The sequence below is a fragment of the Rhinolophus hipposideros genome (assembly GCF_964194185.1).
Source record: "Rhinolophus hipposideros genome assembly, chromosome: 7".
Taxonomy (NCBI): domain Eukaryota; kingdom Metazoa; phylum Chordata; class Mammalia; order Chiroptera; family Rhinolophidae; genus Rhinolophus; species Rhinolophus hipposideros.
In genome coordinates this window covers 72,962,873-72,987,132 of record NC_138053.1, presented here as the reverse complement: position 1 = coordinate 72,987,132, position 24,260 = coordinate 72,962,873, and the positions used below count along the sequence as shown (strand labels likewise).

At 36.5% G+C, this 24,260-nt stretch overlaps 1 protein-coding gene across 4 annotated transcripts; it reads left to right on the top strand.

Moving 5' to 3' along the window:
- Positions 1-4,838: 4,838 nt before the first annotated feature.
- RIMOC1 (RAB7A interacting MON1-CCZ1 complex subunit 1) lies at positions 4,839-22,634 on the top strand. 4 transcript variants are annotated; one of them, XM_081053964.1, is made up of 7 exons: positions 4,839-5,106; positions 8,613-8,719; positions 9,185-9,235; positions 10,588-10,731; positions 11,897-12,028; positions 12,925-13,039; positions 18,029-22,547. In XM_081053964.1, the coding sequence occupies exons 1-7, from the start codon at positions 5,091-5,093 to the stop codon at positions 18,310-18,312; spliced, it is 849 nt and encodes a 282-aa protein (XP_080910090.1). In that variant the 5' UTR covers positions 4,839-5,090; the 3' UTR covers positions 18,313-22,547. The 4 variants fall into 4 exon arrangements, with proteins under 4 accessions (XP_080910090.1, XP_080910091.1, XP_080910089.1 ...); XM_081053962.1 differs by lacking the exon at positions 4,839-5,106 and adding an exon at positions 5,464-5,594; XM_081053965.1 differs by lacking the exon at positions 9,185-9,235.
- The last annotated feature ends 1,626 nt before the right edge of the window (positions 22,635-24,260 follow it).

Below are 24,260 nucleotides of genomic sequence, written 5' to 3'. Positions count from 1 at the left end.
AGTTTCCTTAGATATGAGGCCTGGAATGGCTGCAGTCCTTCCTCTCTCTGTCAGGCTGCGGATGAAACCAATCCATTAAGAATGCAGAGCCAAGAGACTTGCAGAGAAATGGAGCTGCTGGTTTAAGTCAGCCCTGGAGTCTGTCCTACCTATGGGATTCATTTTCCAAAACATGGTTTTCCTCATTGTTTAGGTTGCCTTGGGTTGGTGCAAAAGTAATGGCGGTTTTTGCAATTATTTTTAACCTTTTAAACAACAATAGTTTTGCACCAACCTAATAGTTGGGTTTTCTGAGACTTATATCCAAAATTATTCAACCTAACAAAGCTTTTCCTTAAGATAAGTTCTTTAGGATATTAAGAAAATAGTGTAGCTGATCTGTCACGTTAAAATTCGGGTTTTGTGTTGATATGGTTTTAAAATGTTTGCTTATTAGGGATTAAAAAACTGGTAATATAAATCAAAGTATAGCTTTTAATAGAATCTTTGCACATTAAATAGAAATTATTCTTAATTGTTTTCAATGTGTCCTGTTAATTTGTATTAAAATTAAGATTTGTACGGTTCCAGTGAACTTCTAATAATATACTGTATCTTTAAACGTCTGTCCCCAACAAAGCACAGAACTCAGAAATTAGCTGATATTGCAGCAATAGTGCATGCTTATTAGAATTAGTTTATTTGGCAGATACATCTTGCAGATAATATGGTATCGTTTAAAATGTTAAAGGAAATAGTAAAACAGGGCTGCTCACAGAATAGGGAGAATGATAATTACCTTGGGAGTGGAGTAGAAGTAGTTTCTTGTAAGATAAAATGAGACATAGAAACCTAAATGACACAGCTTTCTGTTCTGTTCCTAAATGAATTGATTCTAGAGCTTAAATTGTATAGCAAAGTTTTTATTCAAGACCCCTCTGATTCTTATGCCTTTAATTTTTCAAGTCCTTTTCACACAGAGCAGCTCTTATTTACCATCCTGCCTATAGGGGAAGAGTCTCTCTCCTTCTCTCCCATCTCTCCTGTCCTCTCTCCCTCTTCCCAAATGAAAAATTTAAAAAATTGAATTGCCAATTACTTTTTCAGATGAATTTAAAAAGTTACATGCAATAAAAATTTTGTTCAGCTTGGGTTTACATAAAGACCTCTGGAAATCAGTAAGACTGAATTCTTGTCTCTTTAACCAATCTGTTTCTCCTCTGGATTCATCTGAGGCAGTAAATGCCACTGCCATTAGCCAAGTAGCTCTTGATGGAAACCTGGAAGTCATCCTTGATAACTCTTTCTTCTTCACCTCTCATATCCAATCTTGTCAACAAGTCCTGTTGGTTTCAGCTGTTTGTATCAAATTGATTCACTTCTCTCCATTTCCACTCTCCCTATTCTAGTATGAATTACTTTATTTCCCATCCAGAGAATTGAATAGTCTCCCAACTGAACTACCCACTTCTCTTTCACACTTTTTCCATTCCATTCTCATAGCAGCCATAGTAATGTCATTAAAATACAGTTTGATCATACCACTCTCATGCTTAAAATACATCAATAACTTCTTTTCCACTTAAGATAAAGACCACAATTTTTAACGTGGTACCAGAGACCCTGCTTGATCTGCCCCTACTAAGCTATATCCATAAGCTGTATTGTGTTCTTTTGGTTGCAAGCAACAGAAACTGACTCTAAGTAGTTTCAGAATAGATACAGGAGACTATCAAGTATCAAGGAATGGTTGAGCAACCAAGACTTAGAGAGTTGAGTTCTCCCCAGGAAACTCAGCAACAACTAATGGATTTGTCTCTCTGGATTGATGACATTTAATGTGATTAGTTTTGTCTCTTCTTCAATGTTTCAAATTACCAGGAGAAAGAATCTGATTGGCTTGGCATCTGTCAGATTTTTTACCCCGGATCTATCTATTATCTACCCTTGGATCTATCTTGTTTATTACCATATAACCTGTGACTGGCATAGAGTAAGTGCTCATTAAATATAGAACCAATGGCCAACTAATTGAATAAATGAATTGACTATGGTCAGAAGACAGGGTCAGTTAATACAGACATGGCCAATGGGTGCTCATTTCAGGGTTTATGATTCATTTCCAATGGTTGTGAATGATGCATCCACCTCAGGAGATAACCTTTACACATGCTCTCCAGCCTCACTGTGGTCTACTTTCCCCCTCATCTCAGCGGTCTTTGGCCTTCTTTCATCCTCCAAACTCAACCTCTTCCCAAATTCAGACTCTTTGCATATGCTATTCACAGTGCTTGATATGTTCTCCACTGTGCTGGTTGTAGATTGATTTCCACTCAGCTCCACATTTGTCTTTTTTGCCAGTTTTCTGAAAATATATCGGGGTCTTTTAAATATATTTTTCCTGTCAGTAGACACAGTGTTAAACTTTGTCAGTAGAGGGAGCTAGAGAGATATTGCAGGAGGCAAAAGGTCTTCCTTCCTACTTAATGGTTTCCTTTGTTGGCAGGCTCCTGCAGCATGGGTAGCTTTTTTGGCATCACGCTCCTGCCACACATGCAGCTTCCCTGGCACACCCTGGGGAGTTTTGTAGCAGAATGCCTCCCGTGAGATATGTTGCCATGAGCAGCTTCCCGCAGCACCCTGGAGGGCAGATTTCTTGCAAGTTTCAGGAGGTGGAGTTCCAGCAAGTTCCACTGGTGTGCACTATAGCGACTTCCCTGCCATCCAGCTACCCATAACCATGAACTCTCCGACAATGTCTGGATGTCTGTCGCAGAGGTATTTCTTATCTCTGCTATTCCTCTATTCCTACTTCTTCATAGTTAATTCATTGCAACTCCAATCCCGTTTTAGTTAATAATTCTTTATATCAAATTCTTTCCCTGTTCAAATTACCACGTGGTTTCTCTCTCCTGATTGGAATCCCAGACTGATACACACCCCTACTCTTACCTGGCTAATTGTATTTGTTCTTTAGGTGTTAACGTCATTTCCTCAGAGAAGTCTTCTCTGATATCTCAAATCAAATTATATCCGTTTCCTTTTCATTCATATGATCTTCCACAATTTTAAAATTACACATTAATTTGTGTGATTATGTTTGTCTTCCCCCACTAGATAATAGGCTCTAAGAGGGTAGTGATCATGTTTATTTACTGCTATAATCCCAGTGCCTATCATAGTTCATGATCCAACAATGGGTCATTAAATGAAAAGGGGAGTAAATCTTTAACGAGGTCCTGTGATATGCAACTGAAAAAAAAAAAAAATCAAACTCAATTCCTGTTCACAGGGGGTTGGCAAATTTATATGAGAAAATAATACCCACACAAAAAATATAAAGCTAAAAAGGGAAGTTTCCCCAAGATGGACACATTGTAAGTACTAGTTAAATTCAAAGGCAATCAAGAATTTTATTTTTAAAAAGACTATGTTTTTATAAATATCCTGAGAAATGAATTTCTTAGCTAACTGGATTTTATCCATTAATATACCAGTGAGGAGGAAAATGGTGCAAATGAAATCAATTATTTATTTTAGAAGATAATTTTTGGTAGATTCATAATCAGTTATTAATTTCTCTGAGTTTTCAAAATGTAATATTTTTTCTATTCATGTAGGTTTCCTGAAGTAAAAATAATTAACTGTAAAATTGGAGAAAATTACTCCTTTTCTAGGACAGGGGTTCTCTGGCTTGAAGCATTTTCTTTAGTGTGCATTGGTGAGGGCTGGCTGTTTATATCTATGGTGAGACAATCTTCTACATGTGGTTACTTTGGCATGATCTTGGAAAAATCACAGAATCATGTATTCTAGGGTTCGGTGCCGTTAATTATTGCACTCTGTCAAGTTTGTTCATTTGGAAATGAGGTCTGTACTACAGGCTCTCTCAGATCCCTTCCAACTCTGAAGACATGAACAATGCATACACTTGAGCCATCACCTGAGCATTAATTCCAAGCGTCAAGTATGTTTCCTGCTGCAAGTCCATGGTTGTTTAATGAATCACTGGAATTGTAAATTTTATTTAAAATGTACACAGTGAGGTTTGGCATTTTGAGATGTCAAGTGATTATTAGAGTTTTGATTCTTTAGCCCACATTGATCATATAATGCAACTTTCTTGGCCTTCAGTTTCTTGATTAGAAAGTAATATACAGAGGGTGCCAAAAAATGTATACACATTTTAAGAAAGGAAAAAACTGTATTTAAATTGTAATACTCAATATATACTGATAACAAAAGATGAATGCAAGTCACGAGTATACATTTTTTTGGCACCCCCGGTATTGACAAGATAACATGGAGTTTTGTTCAATTAATAAACATTTTCTCAGTACTTGTTATGTGCCAGGCACTGTAGGAGGCACTGAGGACACATAATTAATACATGACTCCTGCCCCATACGTTTAGGGTGAACTGAAGGAGGAAGAAACAAGTGTTACAAAGGTGTTAGAAGGCCATTGTGGTCAATCACTTATAAATCACAATACACCAATTCCCTATTTTTAGTAGCTCCTATTAAATAAAAAACTACCTTCCACAAGAGATAAGATAGAATGGAGATTATTCATAGTGCACTGTTGTCAAACTGAAAAACGAAAACACTGAGTTAAAAATTTGTTTGGCCAGAGGAAAGAAAACAGGGAATGCAAAATGGAAGTTGGACTCCTTGACTAAGTGCTTTGAAACTCACACAGTTGAGAGGATGAAGTTTACACACAATGAGCGCTTTAAGGGTCTTGAGATGTATAACAAAAATTTTTGTAAATGCAAAATTTTGGTATTATTGGACATGAGATGGTTAAAGTACGTCAAATGTGAGCTTGCCAAAGCAGATCAGAAATAAAATATACGCAGCTGCTAAAATTAAGATTTAGTAAGACGACACTCAACCACGTGGACTGGGAACGCTCACTAGCGTTTGGAGGTCCCCACTCATATGCCCAATTACCCCTCGGCGACTTGGGTCAGCTACATGGGGCCCGCCAGACTTTCCATTTCTGACCAGGAAATTACAATTAGGCAACGTCCTTACTACAAGACCAAAACCAACAGTCCTGTTTCCGGACCTTTCTGACGGCTCTCCCGACTACCGCTGCAGCGCGGCATGGAGCACGAGCAAGGTATTGCGCACCACCCATCCACCACCCAGCTGCGGCCAACTTTTCTCTTCCCAGCACCCCGCGGAGAGAGCTGACTTCCCATTGGAGCAGCATGGGGCCATGGTTGGCTCCCGATTGGTTGAAAGGAGGGGCGGGAGACAGGCGTGCCCTGACGTCACACCCATCCCTAAAGTATCCTTGCTGCTCTGGATTGTGGGAGGGAGGGGAAGTTCCAGAAGACGAAAATAACCCGGAACGACCTTTGCGAGCCAGGGCCTGCCCTTCTCCGGAGCTGGGGTCCCCATCCACCCACCAAACGAGCTCCGCCCCACACCCCGCCCTCCCCGGGCATCAGGTGACCGCGGACCCGCGCGGTCACGTGGTTGGGGCGCGCCCGCTTGTTGTGGCTATGGCGGCCTCAGGCTCTAGTGTGGTGAGGCGAGTGGAGGAACTCGGGGACCTAGCTCAGGCCCACATACAGCAACTTAGCGAAGCCGCCGGTGAAGACGGTGAGGGAGCCGGGGAGAGGGAGGCGGGAGGGCAGACAGTGGCTCAGAGCTGGTGCTCGACAGCCCTGGGGACCTGAGGCCGCGGCCTGCGGGCCGTGTGTATCCCGCGCCGGTACTACCGAGGGTGCTGCGCTCCTGACTCGCTGCGCGGTCCGTCGTCCACCGCGGAGAACTCGCATGGCCTTAAACCAAGGCGTTTGCGTCGAAACCTCGTGTTTCATAACCGATGAAAACCGCATACATCTCGAGGCAAATCGGTGCTGCTTTCCGGTAGCGATTGAGACCAGGGCAGAATCCTGATAAGAGTACACGGGAAAGCTTAAGTGAGTGGTTAAAGCTGAATGGTAGCATGCAAATGAGGAATGGTGGCTGCATGTGCGATGAAGATAGCTAGGAGAGGGTACCAGTGTCACTTTTTTATTCCTGTTTTGTAAATTTCTCTCTTTACGTTTTGGATTCTAAACTCAACTGGAGATGTTTCTGCGGGAAACATCTACATGGGTATAATTTAGACGATCCTTTCACAGACCTCACCGCACTTCTCGCAAGGGCTCTTTGGAAGTGTCGAAGAGGTTTCCTTACGAAAAACTGGCTTAGAGAATTACCTCGACTTCTGGTTTTACTTCTCTTTCATTACTTCCCAGCTGCCTGTAGGTGTTACATGATTTCTTTTTGAGTTTTCAGCCGTTACTGCCGATCGGTTGTAAAATTCTTGTGCACTGACTCCTTGTCATCGGACTCGTAGGAGAATAGTAGTGGGACGTTCACTCAAACGATTGAGTGGTTGCCGGATTTATCGAATAAGGTCTATTAGGAAAGGCCTCTAGTTCTAGTGAAGATTATTTGCTGAATTATCTTTTCTTAGGAGTATGCTCTTCAAAACCCCCAGAACACTCAGAAGCTGTCTCTTGGTTTGTGGTAAGTGAATCCCAGGATTCACGTGACGACTTCATAGGCAGTAGTAGCTATTACCTGAAAGTGTGTCTGAGTGACTTCTAAATAAGCTATTTAGTGACCTCCACCCCACCCGCTCCATTTGAACCAGTCTAAAGAGACCAAAGGATGGTTTTTATTCACTTATCATAGAACCCAAAAGTCATTCTCATTTTTCAACGGAAGAGTTATTTAATCTAGTCTAAAATGAAGGCTGGACATAAAAGTCATGTGGTATATATATACGTGTTTGAAAGCTGTATAATTCTGAAAATTTACTGAAATTAAAATAATACTCGTCTATATTACGAGTTATTAGTATTACTTGCATAATTTCCTAAATTTTATAAAGTTTAATTAAGACGTGGTTGTATGTATTTGAATTGAACTTGGCATTCTTTTCCCACACAACAAAAATAATATGCATTTAAAATCTGTCCAGTAATGTAACAATTCTATGTATTAGATTATAGGGATTGATAGTTCCTGCTGTCTTCTGCAAATTAGATCAGATACAGCCAGACATTATTCCAGCTAAGAATGTTCTCCTTTTCATTTCTCACATTTCATTATTCATTGAGTTCTCAATGTACAAGCACAATATGTTTATTATATGGAAGTATGCCATGAGAGGAACTTTTTCCTTTCATTACGTAAGAACCACTTTTGTCTTGCCAGTCATTACTTTGACTGAATGGTTCTAGTAAAAATACTGCATTTCATAAAAATTTTCTAAAATGTGAGCTATTATTACCCCCTCACCCCCAGGAATTATGTCATGAATTCGTGTGAGATACTCCTTCAGCAGTGGTTTACTGAATTCAGTGCAAATCTTTACATTTAAAATAATCCTGCAAATTAAGTAGAAAATGTCAACGCAATCTCTGAAGAAGCAAATAAGGAGTGCCATGTTCTACATAATTTCAGTTTACAGTAGAATCTTTTTTTCTGGGTTGTATAGATGATACTTGCAGGCTGGGGAGAGATGGGAGGGCAGTGCTAAAGAAGTATCAATTCAGGTGAATAGTGGACCTTATAGTAATCAAAATCTGGTCTAGATAGGGCTTACACCTCACCTCGGAAAACTTAAGGTCATGATATGATTGCCAACAGACATAACTTAAGTTGTCATGTGCTTTCACTCCACCACTGAAGAGCTTATCTGTGTACGGGCTGAGGCTGGACCAGATGAGCCCGCACCAAGTGCTACGTTTTCTGTCCATTGGCCAGTGAGGAGGAAAGGATATATATTTCAGGAGGGAAGCATAGAGGGGCAAACGCAAGGACGTTTGTCTCTTGATGATGGGCATATCTAAATTGTATTACACGAGGTAATGCAGAAGGGTGGGTAGCTCCTTGGTGTGGACACTTTGTAATCCCTTAGGGAGGAAAAATTCGTAAGAAAAGGTACAACCATAGAAGCAAGGGGAACATGATGTAGAAGAAAAGGAAGACATCGGGACAATGTTGGGGGGCCATATCAGAAGTATTTAGTTCTAGTTCTTCCAGGATTTGAAGGCATGAGGTAATTTGTTCCATATCTGGGTTTTTTAAATAATATACAGATGTGTTATGTAATTTTAATTGTAATTGTTATTAAATACATAAATACATAAACAACTACGTTAAAGTTTTAGTTGCTCAGAGTGCTGATGTTTTGTGAGACATTTGAATTCAATGTTTTTTGGAAAATACATTTATGAAATGGTAAGTTTTTAATGGAACCACTTTCTGTAGGCTTATGTATATCATTTGTACTATTGCAGTAAAAGTTTTAAATTTAATATTTAAACATTTTGAGTGTATCAACATCATAAAAGAAGCAATATGAAAATACAGACTGCATTTAAGAAATGGCAACAGTGAAAATTTTTAGTCTACCTTTCCAGGATAAATTTCCATGGTAAATTAGCTTAATTGGGATTAGGCATGATGATATCCCCTTGTTTTACATAAGATATTATGATCATGCTGCCTGTCCAATAACACAACATAATTTCACTTAATCATTTCAGATACATAACTTTTTTTGTTTGGATAACACTCCGAAACTATGTGAAGTAATCATGTTTTTATCTCTTCCAGATCACTTTTTAATTCGGGCCTCTGCAGCTCTAGAAAAATTGAAACTCTTGTGTGGAGAAGACAAAGAATGTTCAAGACCGTCAAATCTACTAGAACTGTACACACAGGTATTGAAACAGATGTGGTTTCAGACACGTTATGGGTGCAGATTGCTTATTTAAATGGTTGATTCCAAAATTTAGGTGTAATGAAATCAGTTTATTCTCTATTTACAATGTTTGATTTTGTTCAAAAAACTGTATGTATAAAACATATAGACTTGAAACATTCATCCAATATGCAAACAAGTAAGATTTATGAGATGTGTTGATAAGAGTCATGAAAAAAATCTTGCACATAACCGACTTTCTTCCCTTTATAGATACTTAAACAAAACAGGAATGTATGCAATTTCCAAGTTCTTACAAGGTATTCACAGGGAATGGAGGACTCTATAAGGGCCCCAGTTATTTTTTTCCTCCTGAAATTCACCTTTCCTTAGGATTCTCAACATGACTCCCCCTGCTATTTTCATGAACGTCTATAATATTGTTCTGTTCCCCTTTTTTCTTTTACTTTGCTCTCAAATTCAGGCCTCTGTATGGACAAGACCTGTTTTCTTGGTTTTCTCAAATACTGCTGAGGCAAGTTGACATTAAACATAATTTCATTATAGTAATTAACATTCATATAGCAGTTTATAGTTGATAGAGTGCTTCATATGCCTTTACTTGATCACTAAGGAATACTAAACATGACATGGTTATATTATAGAAAGTAAAGTAAACTCAATTAAGCTTCCAGAGTGCACATTTATAGCACTTCCATGCCTGGCACTGTGCTTTCTGTTAGGAGGTACATAAAGATGGTTTCTGCCTTCAAACGTCATGGTTGAATGAGCCTATAAGAACTATTCACAAACTCCAAAGAGCTGTTATAAGTTGGCAGAACTTTGCTGGCTTTCTTTTCTTTTAAAAAGCTCCCTGCTTGTCTTTTTTCTTCCACATAGGAGAGTTGTAAACACTTAAATTTATTGCCAGGAATAAGGCAAAAGACCTAGAGATGCAGATTTACATTCCCCAGACCCCATTGGACCCTACTTATGATTCTGATCAACAGGTCATTCTCTGTGGGACGCCCTTCCTGGTTTAAGCCTTCCTTACACACAAAAACACTTACCACTTCAGTAGTGCTGTGTGCTAGGTAACATTCCAGGTGTCTTACATATCTTAATTCAGTTTATCCTCAGAGCAAGGAACTTTGAAAGTCATTTAGTCCAATTTCTTTATTCTACCAATGAAGAAATTAAGGCTCAAAAATGTAAAATCGACTTCTCCTTTGATTAGTCAGGTGGTTAGTGGTAGTACTGATACTAGAACACAGTTTCGTTGGACTTAACTCCAATAGATTTTAAAAAGGTTTGGGGAGTTTTAAGGTGCTTAAACAGAGTGTCTTGTATTTAAAAATGCTGAGGACTTAGTGTTTTAATTGCATAATGTTAGTGATATGCTTGCTGCCTTTATTGAGTGGCAGGATACATATTCCCCAAATGCTGAATCTGCATTTAGGAAAACAATTCCTTTAAAGATTCAATTTACAAAACTAGTGGTAGTGACCTTAACTTTATATACATCAGCCATTTAGAAAATGTTCAGAGTGTGTGTGCGTGTGTGTACCGTGTGTGTATAACATAATAAACTTTTCATAATTAATATTGTATATGTTTAGCTTACCTTAATTAAAACATAAATCTCCATTTTATTTATTGAGGAAAGGAAGAGTCTAGTTTAGTATTTTAGTAAAATAGCTATGAAGTTTTCCAGAGTCCATCTAAGATTATGTTTACAGCTAGACATTTTGGTTACTTTTTAAATTTAAATACTGTGCTAGAAAACTTAAATGTCTACTAAAGCATTTATATATATAAGGTTAAACTATAAGAGTTATTCATTCAGGTTTAAGTCATTTAAAGATAGTTGTTTTCTTTTGTAATCAGGCTATTTTGGACATGACATATTTTGAGGAGAACAAACTAGTAGATGAAGATTTTCCTGAAGATTCTTCAGAGAAAGTAAAAGAGCTGATCGGTTTTCTTTCTGAACCAGAAATTTTAGTTAAAGAAAATAATGTGCATCCAAAAGTAAGTTTTACATTCATGAATTACGATGGAACGCTGCTAATTCTTGCTATATGTCCTGCTCTGTAGAGTCTGTATTTTTTCTTGAATGTGTCTTTGTCTCTGTTTTAAATTAAGATTGAAGGAGGGATATATGGGAATTTAACACTTCAGACCAACGTCACAACTAAAGTATTGTATTTTACTAAATATGTGTCAGAACATTTGCACAATGGAATTGTATTGTAATTACAGTGCCTGACAATTTTCTAAACACAGATATTTTTTATTTCTGTTCCTTTTACTTTTGCAGATGCAATATTTTCTTGAAGGTCCCCAGTAGCCTAATTACCACATATCTTGTCCTTTTTACAGTCCTCATCCTCCTGGACTTTTGCTGCCTTTCTCCCCGTTGATCAACCTATCCCTCCAAGGCATTGCATGCTCCTCCTCTTCATCCTGAGAAGCCTTGCTCTTACTCTTTCTGTAGCAGCTCCCATTTCTTCCATTCTGGAAATATAGGCACTCCTATGGATGTTTCCTTAATCTTCTGATGGTCTTTTCTGTCTTCGCTTTATAATCTGTTCACATGCTTTTTACTGCCATCGCTATTTAGATGATTCCAAGATTTTTGTCTCAAGCCATGGCTACTCTTTCAAGCAAATAATTTCTCTAACTGTCTGCTGCTTATCTTCTACTAGATACCCTTTTTGCTCTTTGTGTTTATGAGGGGATGCTAACTGTGGAAACAAATAATCCCAAATTTTAAATGACACAGCAATAAAAGTTTAATTTATTAAAACTGCTTTTGTGTATATCTTTTTACTTATTTTATTCTAGCAATAATAGAAATAGGTAAGAGCTTGTTTTAAACTACAGTAGTTCTGAAAAGTTATCTTTTTAATCAGATTATGGAATACTTATATTTCAGATATGTTAGAATTTGCTACTAAAATACTTAAACAATATTTTCTAAAAAGTATTTGTAAATTGGAGTAGTTATTTTAATTACCATGTAGCAATAGATTTCTGTATTTGTAATTGTTTCAAAGTAAGACATTCCTGTGTAAATAGCTAAACTGAAGGGCAAATTTTGTGTGAGTGTTTTTAATTGCTCGGTATTTTGAAATTTAACTTTGATTTTTACAAACATCAAGTTTCTCTTAGCTGTGTCCTTGTTGTATTTTAGCACTGCGAATTGCTTGGGGATGAACTCTTGGAATGTCTTTCTTGGCGACGAGGAGCCCTACTTTATATGTATTGTCATTCTCTGACCAAAAGGAGAGAGTGGCTCACGAGAAAATCTAGTTTGCTTAAAGAGGTAAAAAGGCATTCCTCATATATTTTTGATTGTTGACAGTTATAGGTTTCAATAAGCTGTCTTTCGTTATTATTAAGAGTAATGGAATCAAAGGGCCTGGCTTTGTATTCCATGTTTTTTACTTACTAGCTGTGTAATTAAACAAATTGAAATTGTGAAGATTAAATAAGATAACTTGTGAAAGCCCTTTGTAAACTGGGAAGTTCTCCATGCTTTTTACAAGTTCAGGATTTTTATTTTTTAAATTATCAGAGTATATTAATTTTTAGGCATATTTTTTGGCCTAAATAAAATAAACTTTGTTGTGAGCCTGTCTCTTTTAGCAGATTACTCCTAAAGAACTCACTTGACTGTGTTCCTAGAAAATTGTGTCTCTCTGATTTAGTCTGACTCCTCAGATCAAATCAGTAAATCTAAAGACCCTGTCTAGTATTTTATCACTAAGGATTCTTAGGTTGATTTTACATGTGGTTTATGTGGGCCAGGAAGTGATATATCACACTTTTAGGTGTAAAACTTTGATCATATTACTTCTAAATTATAAGTACCTGCATATTTTTAATAAATTATTGTTGAATGTACCTTGATTATCCTTATCCTTTTCCTATGGTAAAATTTTTGACAAGTATATTACTGAATCATGTGTTCTGGGTTGTTTTGTTTTTCTTTCATACTGTTAGTAATTAGAGCATTTAGAGGGTTACACTTTATAAAATATATTATAAAAGTTTTGGGGTGGTGGATTCTTAAATATTATCGAAATGTAATAGCCATAAGATACATCTGTATTTTAGCCCATTTTCTCTTGAGTAAACAATGGGGAAAAACTTAACATTTGAAGTTTCTATAGCTCTGCGTATAATACTTTGAATTCTTTGGCTTTGACTTTCATTTAGTACCTTGTTGATGGAATCAGTTACTTGCTACAGATGCTAAATTATCGGTGTCCTATCCAATTAAATGAAGGAGTTTCTTTCCAAGACCTAGACACAGCTAAGTTACTGAGTGAAGGTAATATTTTTGTTTTTAAAGCTTTTTAAAATTTTCAGAAGTTTATTATATTTCACTCTGATTTAATTTAAAGTTACATTGTAGACAAGAATACTAAAACAGCTTTTAAAGATTCAAAGATCTTCTCGTGTAATATAGAAAAATACTGCTAAACTCTGTTTTGTAATTTTGGGAGAGTTATATATCATGTTACTTTTACTTATTTTTGCATCCCCACATAACCCCGATCAGGTACTAGGTTCCACTACTACTTGAAACAGAAACTGGGAGTAAGTTTTGAACAAGATAGAACTTTATTGCTCTTTCACATTAAAAAGGTCCAGAGCTGGTTACTTTGGCCCCATGGTATCATCAGGTTCCTATCTTTTTCTTCCATCATCTTTAGAACCAGAGCCCTTCAGCTTCCAAGGGAGGTTCTTTATATGGAATACCATGTGAACAGTACTTCCCAGAGTTGTGCAACATCAATCCCTATGGGGACATTGCTACCATTCTCAGTATCCCTTGATGCTCCCACTCCTTCCATCTCACCTATGTAGGAATGGCAAAGGATGTTTCTTTCACCCAAGTCTGCTCCTTTGGAGCAACTTCCTCAGAAGTTTCTTACAATACATACAACACTTCCACCTACATTTCACTGGCCAGAATTTAGTCACATGGATTCATATAACTACAAGGGAACCTGGAGTGTATAGTCTTTTACAAGATACATTGTCATCCCAAATAAATAGTCACTTTACTAAAAAAAAAAAAAAAAGTTGAGGGGAGAGTGAATATTGGGTGGCAACTGTTAGTTTCTGCCACAAACATTTGTGCACTTGAAAATGTTAAGAACTGGATATAGAGCATCATCTGGGTTTTAGACTGAAGTGTGGGAGGGAAGAACCACTGGTTTTTACCATCTCTCTTACAAATGGAGGAACTGAGGTCTTGATAAACCAGATGAACTGTTCAAGGTAACATGGCTGACAAATGACGTACATGATCATGTGTGTAATCTCTTTTGTACTTCATCTGAAATGTTGATGGAGAAAAATAAAATATCGGGAAAAGAAGAAAGTTTTTTTACAGAAAATTCTCTATTTTAATAATATTCTATGTATGCTTTAATTATTCTTCCTCTGTTAGCTCCTGTAGGCTCTTCCTTTCTATTCAAAAATATTGCATAGAAAAAAAGCATGATTTAAGTGTCATTAACATATAGTCATATATGCGGTGTCCAAAAATTGTTACTTTCAGTTAATTCAGGCAAATAGTGTGTCCTAATAAAAAAGCTTATTGGGAATGCAAAGTGCTCCTTCAGTAGGCATGACATTTTGACAAACATGGGGTGTTTTGATTTATTTATGTAAGTATTCCATATAACTAGTAAACTGATTAACTACATTGAAAGTGGCCTTTCTAAAATCTCTTTACCCACTCACATGGATTGATTTAAAAGAAAAAGCAGGAGTGGGCACTAAAGCCCACTTAGAACCAAAGGAAGTGGCACAGATCACCAATTTCCCTTCTCCCATCTCTAGTCATAAAGTAAGATGCTCTCAAGGCCTGAGACTTTTTCTTCAAAATGCATGTGATACTGGTGTCTTCTCTTAGATCGTAATTTGATTGCACTAGCCCCTAGCTTCTATTGCTTCTACAACAAGGGAACCAAAAGGGATAGATGAGGTCCCTTTTTTCCAGAAAAAAAGAAAACAATATTGGTTCCACAGCAGCTTTGCCATAGTACTTAGCCCTCTTTTGCTGTTGTCATCTTGCTCTCATCTAAAACAGTTTTCTCCTCTAATTCATCTCTGTCAAGAAGATTAGCAGCCAGGAAGCCTACTTTTGATAGGCTGAATTACCTCTTAAGACCCTGTCGGAGATACCTAATTATGTTTCATTTCTTTTGTTAGCCAATATAAAACATAATTCTGAAGAATCCTCAGTATTCATTAGGGAAGAAAATTCTGTAGGAGTCATCAAAATATTTTTGTGCCCAGCTCTTAATGATAATTTACCTAATTTTAGATAAAACTCCAAACAGTGTATACTTAGTGAGTGAGATTTTCTTTTTTCTTTTTCCATGGTAAGATAATTATATTGTCCCTTGAACACTGCCTGTATGTCATTAAATTTTCAGCTTTTAAAAATTACCAAGCAATGTATTCAGTAAACCTCTTTACCTCTCTCTAAGCCTCATTCCTCTGTGGGCTTTTATAAAAATAGCCGTGTCAGAATAACCCTGGAGTCAAATAGGTTAAATCAAAATGCTATTGAGCTTTGCACACCCTTGGTTTATGCCCTTTTTATACCACTGAGAACTACCCCTTTCCAGCTGCCCTTTGGCCGATTGCTTATCCCAGAAACTGGAATTCAGATCCTGTAAAGGAACAGCTCTCTAAAGCGGCATCACTGATTGCCTGCGTAGCTGATTAAAAATACAGATTTCAAAAAAAAAAAAAATAATAAAATAAAATAAAAATACAGATTTCTATGTACAAGCTGCAGGTTCTGATTCAATATGTGGAATCTAGGAATCTATTTTTAATAAGCTCATAATTATGCAGCCAGATATAGACCTCACAATTTCTAGGGGGTGCCAGTGTGGTGGCCACTTTTTTTCTGTGCAAGTCATCTTTCTGCCCTTACTCACTTGTTGGGATAGTCTCTCTCTCCCTGCATCCCCCACTATGATGTGTATTCACCAAGGACATGCACAGTGTAAAGTGAAGTATTTTATCGAAAACCATGCTGAGCATTAACAGAAAAAAGAAAATAGCAAGGAAAATTTGCAGCAGCGCAAAAACTATAGCTACCAGAGTAAGTAGATTACTTTGGGGATAGAGAGCGAGAAAGTGCCTAATTTTTATGTTGTTCATCCTTTTAATGCAGGATATTTTAATGCAGTAGCTTAGTGTAGGCTATGGACCAGCAGCATCAGCATCACCCTAAGCCCTAGTACTTTGTTAAAAATTCAAATTCATACCCGAATCTGAAATTCTGGAGGTGGGGCCCCAGCAATTAGTATTTTAGCAGATCCTCCGGTTAATTCTAATGCAGGTTAACGTGTGAGAACCACACTTTATCATATAGCCATTCATTCTTTCCCGGTTACATCTTCCCATAGGATATTTGGGTCCCTTATTCAGTAGTCACTCGTTATTAAAATAATGAAGCTAATTTGGAGTTGGGCATAAATTGGATCTCAGATCTCCCTTAGGCAACATTCTCACCCTTCCCAAGTAGCTTCACTTTTCAGGACATACTTCATTCAGCTCCTCCTCTCAAGGGTCTAGTCTGCTTAAAAGTTCTACCTTCCCTCTATATCTTTCTCTCTACTCCCCTCCACCAATCTTTTTAGGAATAACTAGACAGGATGTAGGATCACAAAAAATAAAAAGGATATGCATTCAGTGAAATGCATCTAATACAAAATATAATTCTGAATAACATTTAATGCTGCAGTCAGCTTTTGCTCTGAGGTTTATGATCTTTTAACTATAAAGGTATAAAGTAAAAAGAAATGATTGTACGTAATATGTATTTTACTAATTAAATGAATGTTGTCTTATACATAGGAAGCATAATTAATATAGTGTAGCCCATCATATTTTCATGAATGCAAGCCTTAGATTCTGCTCTTAAATGATTATTTCTTTTATCAGTATAACAGTTTAATCAGTCAGCTCTTCTGCTAAACCTGTTTCTTCTCTTATTACTACAGAGGGCGCCAAAAAAATGTGTATACATTTTAAGAAATGAAAAAAGCTGTATTAAAATTGTAATACTCAATATATACCGATAACAGAAGATAAATACAAGTCATGTTTGATTTCTCAAATTACATGAGGTGCTCCAAGTGGTTACCATTAGCGTAATTTTAATACAGTTTTTTTTCCTTTCTTAAAAATATATGTACATGTTTTTGGCACCCTCTGTATTTATAAGCTGAATTTGAGGTGACATGAAGAGGATAGCTGTGGGGACAAAATCTGAGGTGATAAAAAGCTTACAATAGATTCAAGATGATAGAAACTGCAACAGTTTGGAAAGGTGAATATTTCTTCTATTTTTGTGTCTCTAGTATCATCAGTCATTTCTGATGAGCCATATTAGGTAAGCAACTGAGATTATGATGCTCATTTATTTGAGGTAAACTTTTCTAATCACACAAGTATCTGTACATTAGAATAAATCATTTGTATTTTAGTGGCTGTAAGAAGTTAACTTTTCATAATTTACATAATAGTCAATAATTTATGTCCAGATATTTTTGATTCTTGGTCTGCTTGTCTTTCTACCAAATTAATATATATACTTTGTGTGCCACCGATGTTTAATTATATAATTGTCTATTCTATAATAAGAATACATTCAATTTCTGATAAAAATCCTGCATGTATTCCCTTTTCCTGGGAACATAAAACTACTTAGATATAATTTAACATCTTTGATAATTTAGAAATACATGGCCTCTCAGGGTCACGTTTTTTACCATGATAATTTCTGTAGACTCTTGTAGAAATGTAGGAGTTCTTGAATACTTGACTGGAACTATAACATTGATCCTAGAGTACACCCTAAATTAAAAGTAGTGTTCCTGATGGCCTTCAGGGAGACTCTGAGTACTCTGAAATTGTATGCAGAATTTGAGGTCTATGTTCTAGGAGAGATTCCATTGATTAGATTCTTCAACGGGTCCTGAAGCAATCCCCAAAAGGTTAAGGGTACACTGACCTAAGTGATCTTTTAAAAAAATTATCTGATAATACTCTGTTTTGTTTTGTGTTTTTGGTGTGTTGGTGGTGGTGGTGGTTGGTGGGTGAGGGGCAGTGAATTTCCTTATAGGTAAAATAAAAATAGAAGTGCCCATTACATGTGGATTATGTTAGTGATATATGGCTTTTTAAGTGTAACTGTTAAATGAGTTGGGAAAATGATTAATGATATAAAAGGAATTTATTAGAGTTTTAAATTCTAATCTCTCAACCTAAATGACTTTCCTAGGAATATTTAGTGACATTCATTTGCTGGCTATGATGTACAGTGGAGAAATGTGTTACTGGGGATTGAAGCATTGTGCAGATCAACAGCCAGAAAATCACGAAGTGGATACTGGTGTTTCTGGAGCAAGCTACACTACACACAAAGAACCCTTGGATTTCCGAGAAGTAGGAGAAAAAATTTTGAAAAAGTATGTATCTGTGTGCGAAGGACCCCTGAAAGAACAAGAATGGAATACAACAAATGCAAAACAAATTTTAAACTTCTTTCAGCATCGCTCAAACTAGTATGTTCCTCTAGTCCTTATTGAACAGAAAAACAAAAGACCCATGAAATGGAAGAGTCCTAGAAAAGAAGACATGTTGACACTGAATTTAAGAGCGTCACACTACATAAAGATGTCCAGCATGGTTAACCGTTTTTAAATGCCCTCACCATCTTTCACTATGTTCTTAAAACCTGTGAAGGAACAATAATTTCTAAAATAGCATGTATGTTATTCTAACTCAGCCTGAACTACAGATATCCTGTAACTCACACTAAGGAGGATTCCAATTTAGCTTTACAAAGGTTTTTTTCTATTACTTCAGATTTTTTTTTTCATTGTGATAAAATATACATAAAGTTGACCATTTTAACTATTTTTAGATTATTTTTCAATTTCCCTGTCTTGAAGTGTGCTATGCTTCAAAGGTTAAACTCGAGTCATCTCACTGCTTTGGATATATTATGGCAAAATTATAATATTCAGATTCCATTTCCAGAATAAGATAATAAAAGACTTCACAAAAGAACTGTTTAATTATTTTACCATGTACTACAAATGGCATTTAAAATTTTTATTAGGCATTTTATAAAATTTTAAAAATGATTTTCCTATCTTGTTTTAAAGAATATCATGACTTATCAAATGCTTAATGAAGACAAAAACCAAGTTAGATTAGTCCACTGTTAGCTCATATGTCTTTACGGCATACCTTTTCATATGTATCAAAATTGTAATATGTATATGTGTGTGTTTTTGTCTTTAATAGTAGGGATGAGTGATAAAGGCCAGAGACCCTAACTGGCTATCTTGCTTATAGTCTTACTGTCTACCTCAAATCCTATTGTTATCTTGGAAAGATCTGTCTGATACCTTGCTGATATTCTTGACTTTAATGCCAGTGACTTCATCACATTCCCGGAACTTATTCCTATGACCACGTCTTAAATATCACCATCCTCAGTTTCTCTTTCTGAACTCTTAAATTTTAATAACTGATAATTCTCATCTTAGCTTTTTCCCTTCCTCATTTTTATTGTTTTTTCTCTCCTTTATTCTGCTCTTTTGCTTCTTCACAGCCTTCTCTGCTTGACTGCTACTTTTTCTCCTAAACTAGAAGCCCCTTTAAGATGTTCCTTCTTCTTTATACAGCCTCAGCTTTATGGGGCACCGAATGAAGTGCTCTCCACACTCCCTTCAAATCCGTCTTCAGCCTAATCATTCTGCAAGCCCTTAAATTGAATTAATTCTATCATCCACCTTTTCTGGATGCTAAGTTCCATGTGAAGTACATGCAGTCCTTCAAAGTGGAATTGCTGTATTTCGTTTTTAACTTTAAAGGAGCTTTCAATATAAACCTGTTTTTTCGTACCAGTGTTGCCCCTTTCCCTTTTCCACTATGGCTAATCCAAACCACTAACTTTCCTTATGACTTTCCTCAGGCTCTCTGTCCCCTCCCCTAACATATGGCCTTTGGTCCCGTCTTACAGAAAATCAAGACTATGAGGAGGTCAATTTCTATTTACCAGCTTTGCCCTACTCATTTTCTCCTTTTTTTAGAGGAGAAGAGGTAGCCTGCTTATTCTTGAAGACCAATCTCCTCCACCTTTGCTCTCTGCTGTCTTACTCATTTCCCGAGGGGCTTCTCTCTTTCTACTGACCCTTTAGGTATCGATCTTCCCTAGAGTTTCTTTTTCTCTTCCTCCCCTTTTTCCTTCCTTCTTTCTCCTTTTCTTTTTACTTACTCTAAATACTCTCCTTATGTGATGTCATTCATAGACATAGCTGCTTCTACCACCTATAATGTTAGGCTGACTTCCAAACCTGTAACTTGAATCCCAGCTTCTCTCCGGTTCTCTAAACCTAATTCTTAACTGCCTATTAAATTATCTTCACCTAGACATCCCATAGTAATTTTAAATTCAGGATGTCCAAACCACTAGTCCCCTTCTTTCATCTAAAATATTTTCCCTTTCACGCTTTCTCTTTCTTCGATCTTCCACAGAGCAGGACAAGGCAGAATGCTGTAACCTAGCTTCTGCCTACTTTCCCAAACATTTAAAACCCAGACTCCTTTTTGATAAGCATAAATATTCTGATAGAGCCTTTTGGGATAAGTAGAATCTCTCCCCCATCTCCTTGCTTATCCTTATATAGCTAAGAAGATTTTTATGTAACTTAGATTTTTAAGAAGTTTCACTATGGAAATAACTTATGCTTTCTAAGTATAAAGATTTGAATCATTTTTAATATGGTTTTTAGAACTATGGGCTGCCTTTCCCCCCTTCTCCCTCCCACCCCCCTAATTTGGAGCATCATGATCAAGTACTTCGAATCTTCTCCAATGTGCTGTGTGGTTTTTTCCCTCAATATCCTTAGATACTGCATTCCTTCCACCTGGAATGCTTTGCCCTTCTGTGTGGCCAAGGGAATAACTACTTATCCTGTAGGACTCAGCTCCAGTGGTAGTGTATCCACACAGCTTTTCTCAGCCCTTTCCAGTCAAAAGTAGATGCTCCTTTGCTTCTGCTCCCTTAGTCTTGCCCTCCCACGTTATCACAGCGATCACATTACTTTATAGTTATTTTCCTTATAAGTTGGTGAATTCCATATTTTAAATTTTTTTCTTTATACATAATGCTTAATGAATGGTAGGCCTTAGTAAAGGGTATTTTTTAATTAATAAGAGACATGACTCTAAATGCTGAACTCTGCATAAAAAGGTGGCTACTACTAGATTCCAAACTGCCATGCCCTCTACACTAGTGGTAGACAAGGCAGATAGGGAAATTACTCCTCAGAGGAGTCAAGTATTGTTTAGATTTGGAACCTGAGAAAACGAGAACTTTCTCTTCAAAAGTTGGGAACTTCCATTTTGCCTTTATAACCATTGTTATAAACCATTGTTATAAACTTGGGTCTCACAGCTATACCAACAGCTGTGAGGGTACTACTGGGTGCTTTTTGTACAATTTTCCCATTCTCTACACAACTGGAGAACACTTTGTAGTCCATAACAGTTATAATGCTTTTTAGTGTATTACAAAACAATGAACAACACGTTTTTGTATGTTTAAAGCCTATTAAGTAAATTCTGTTTCATATAGAATGAAGTAACTTCAAGATACTAATACTCCACATAAGAAAAGTACTATAATTCACTCAACAACAACTATTATGTGCCTACTACATGCCAGGTTTTGTCCTACGCACTGAGGATACATAGCTTTGTAAAACACCCTCTTTCAGAACTTGTATTCTAGTAGAGGAGATTAACACATTTTTAGAATAAATGTATATAGCTATGTTAAGTGATGAGTGCTGTGAATGATAAAGCAGAGTAAGGGGCTAGTGTGACCCTGGAGAGGAGTGCTACTTAGGTTGGTTGGGAAAGCACCTACCTACTGTAGCACTTGTCTTTTTAAATTCCACCCATTTGGTTAAATGCCTTGCACATTCAGTACATTTATAAAGTTTCTCTTTCTTATGGAAGTTCTGATACTGAATTGAGTGAGTCATTATGTAAGACCTTGTCATTTTTATTATATTAAGGGATGCAGTATGGGATTTACTGATAGGTGAGTGAGAACCTAAAGGCCTTGATGGATTTATTATGTTACACTCGGGGTTTCTTTCCCTTTTCAGTTCTCTAGTATTTACTAAAAGTTAAACTCTGTTAATGGATTTTTTATAATCCTTAAATTTGTATTGTTCTTTCCCAGTATGAATTTTCAGATGTCAACTAGGCTCTGAGGTTTAACTGGCCTTTCCCCTTTGCTTCATTTATAGGGTTTCTAGCTACTGTGAGTTATTTGATGCTGATTAAGATGCAAATTATGACTAAAGACTTTCCCTTATTCCTTTGCATACAGAAGAGTGAGGTGGGAGTCGTAGCTAAATCCCACAATAAAGTTACGTCCCTACCTTTACAACCCCACTGAATTCTCTGAAGCTCATTAAAGTGGGAGCTGTGTCTAAAGGTATTCTCAGATTCATTTTAATGGCATTTTTAAAACCCCACAGCTGGTTGACATGTTAGTTTTAGATTACTTATCACTTCTCTCTCTCCAGCTTTCGGGGTTCCTTTTCTGGCTCCCATAAGGATACCCCATCTGCTACAGAATCGAGGATTCTGTAGTTCTTTAGTATCACTTTCTTGTATTATATTTTTAACACAATATGAGATATCATGTTATGAAAGTATTAAATTAAAATACATTTAATGTATCCACAATTAAAGTGTGCATTATGTATTCATGCTGGTGTTTGTTGTTTGTTTTCCTAATTCTAGTCAAAATTTTATGGAGCATATAAATTTAAAAAAAACAAATACCATGTCCCCCTATTTTTATGTTGTTCTTTGTTTTCTTTTATATCTGGGTATTATGTCAAAGAAAACTTTTATCATCTCAGTTTACTATTGACATCTGCATATTATTTCTTCTGGTCCTAATAACTTTCTGACAGGGTAGCATGGTGGTTAGGAATATGAGCACTGGACCCAGAGGCCTAAGGCTAAATCCTAGCCCTGTCATTTCCTAGCTGTGTGGCTGTACATAAAATACTTAGCCTTTTTGTGCCTTAATATTTTAACAAAGGAGAAATCATACTAGTGCCTATCTAACAGGTCATTGAAGAGTGCATTAATGTTCAAAGTACTTAGTTCAATGTCTAGCACGTGGTAAGAGATCAAAAGAGTTATTACTGTATTTTCCTTAATGTATAGTTCAGTGTATCAGCATAATTTGTTCATCATGCCGAAAACTATAATAGGAGCCAGAATAATAGAGATAAACTCTTGCTCTGGCCGGTGAGCTGTCCCTCACTGCATTGTCCACAGTTCAAGTGGTGCTGGCCATTCTAAAAGGAAGCAGGTTTCAGAGAAGAAATCATGGGCTAGATAGGACTCTCAAATGTTTTGTTACACATATGGCCAGAAGAAAACCTACATTTTCCAGAAAATTTTCAGGCCTAGTCTCTCCAATGTATACACCCTCTGCATACCAACTTCTACATTTACCAATCAGCTGGATTGACTTTGCTTCTGGTACCTGTTGGTCTCACTCTTAACTCACGAGTCAGATGTATTTATTGAAATATTAGTCATGTAAATATATACCTTATTTTAAAATAGATTAAACCATAGTAAATCCACACGAGTAGTATGTAGGTGTAAAAAGCAAAGAGGAGTATTCCTGTATAATACTGTGGAGTGGTCTTATTAAGTGAAAAACAAGGTGGAGATGGTGTGTAGTACTGTTTAAAAAAATGGAATGAATTTGTATGTATAACATTGTTGCTTGTATTTTTTTGTTGCTTATTTTTTAAAAAACACCCCCAAACTTTTAAAAAGTTACCTATGGTGGAATGGGAGGTGGGAGAGGAACCAGTTGGAGGGGACCAGGATAAAAGTTAGACTTCTCCGAATATGCCTTGAATTTTGTACATTTTACTTTGGAACCATGTAGTATATTTTTATAAAGTGAAATTAATCAAAATTAAAGAAAAGCAACACCTAAAAATCCAAAGCAAAATGAAACAAATGAGGTGCTTTGTGTATCAAGTTGGTGGCTTAAATACATAGGAATGTTTGAATTATCTTTAAAGCACAGTAATTTTTCTGGGCATCCCTAGGGGATATCCCCAAGGGCAAAAAGAGCTGGAAAGAAATCAAACTCCTCAATAATTATACTGTTAATAACTATGCTAATGTAATTAAAAATGAGAATTTTCAGTGTGAGGGAAAAGGGACACTGATAAGAAATCAAGATAAGTAAATGTTCTGTAATTCTAAACTTGGGAAATAATAGTATGAACTCATTTTCTCATATAAAGACCACTAAATAATGTCCAAATATAATTTCCCATTAAAATGAACCAGGGCTCCCCAGAGATAAAGCTGATTCTGGATCTTGGGCAAGGCAATCAAATGGTAGATGAGGAACAATTTTTCTTTAATTTATCTAATAA

Coding starts and splice junctions, on each gene's coding strand:
- RIMOC1 (XM_081053962.1), top strand. CDS start 5,495: ATGGCGGCCTCAGGCTCTAGTGTGGTGAGGCGAGTGGAGGAACTCGGG. Junction 9,236..10,587: donor TTTTCTCAAATACTGCTGAG/GCAAGTTGACAT, acceptor TTTTGTAATCAG/GCTATTTTGGACATGACATA. Junction 10,732..11,896: donor AAAATAATGTGCATCCAAAA/GTAAGTTTTACA, acceptor GTTGTATTTTAG/CACTGCGAATTGCTTGGGGA.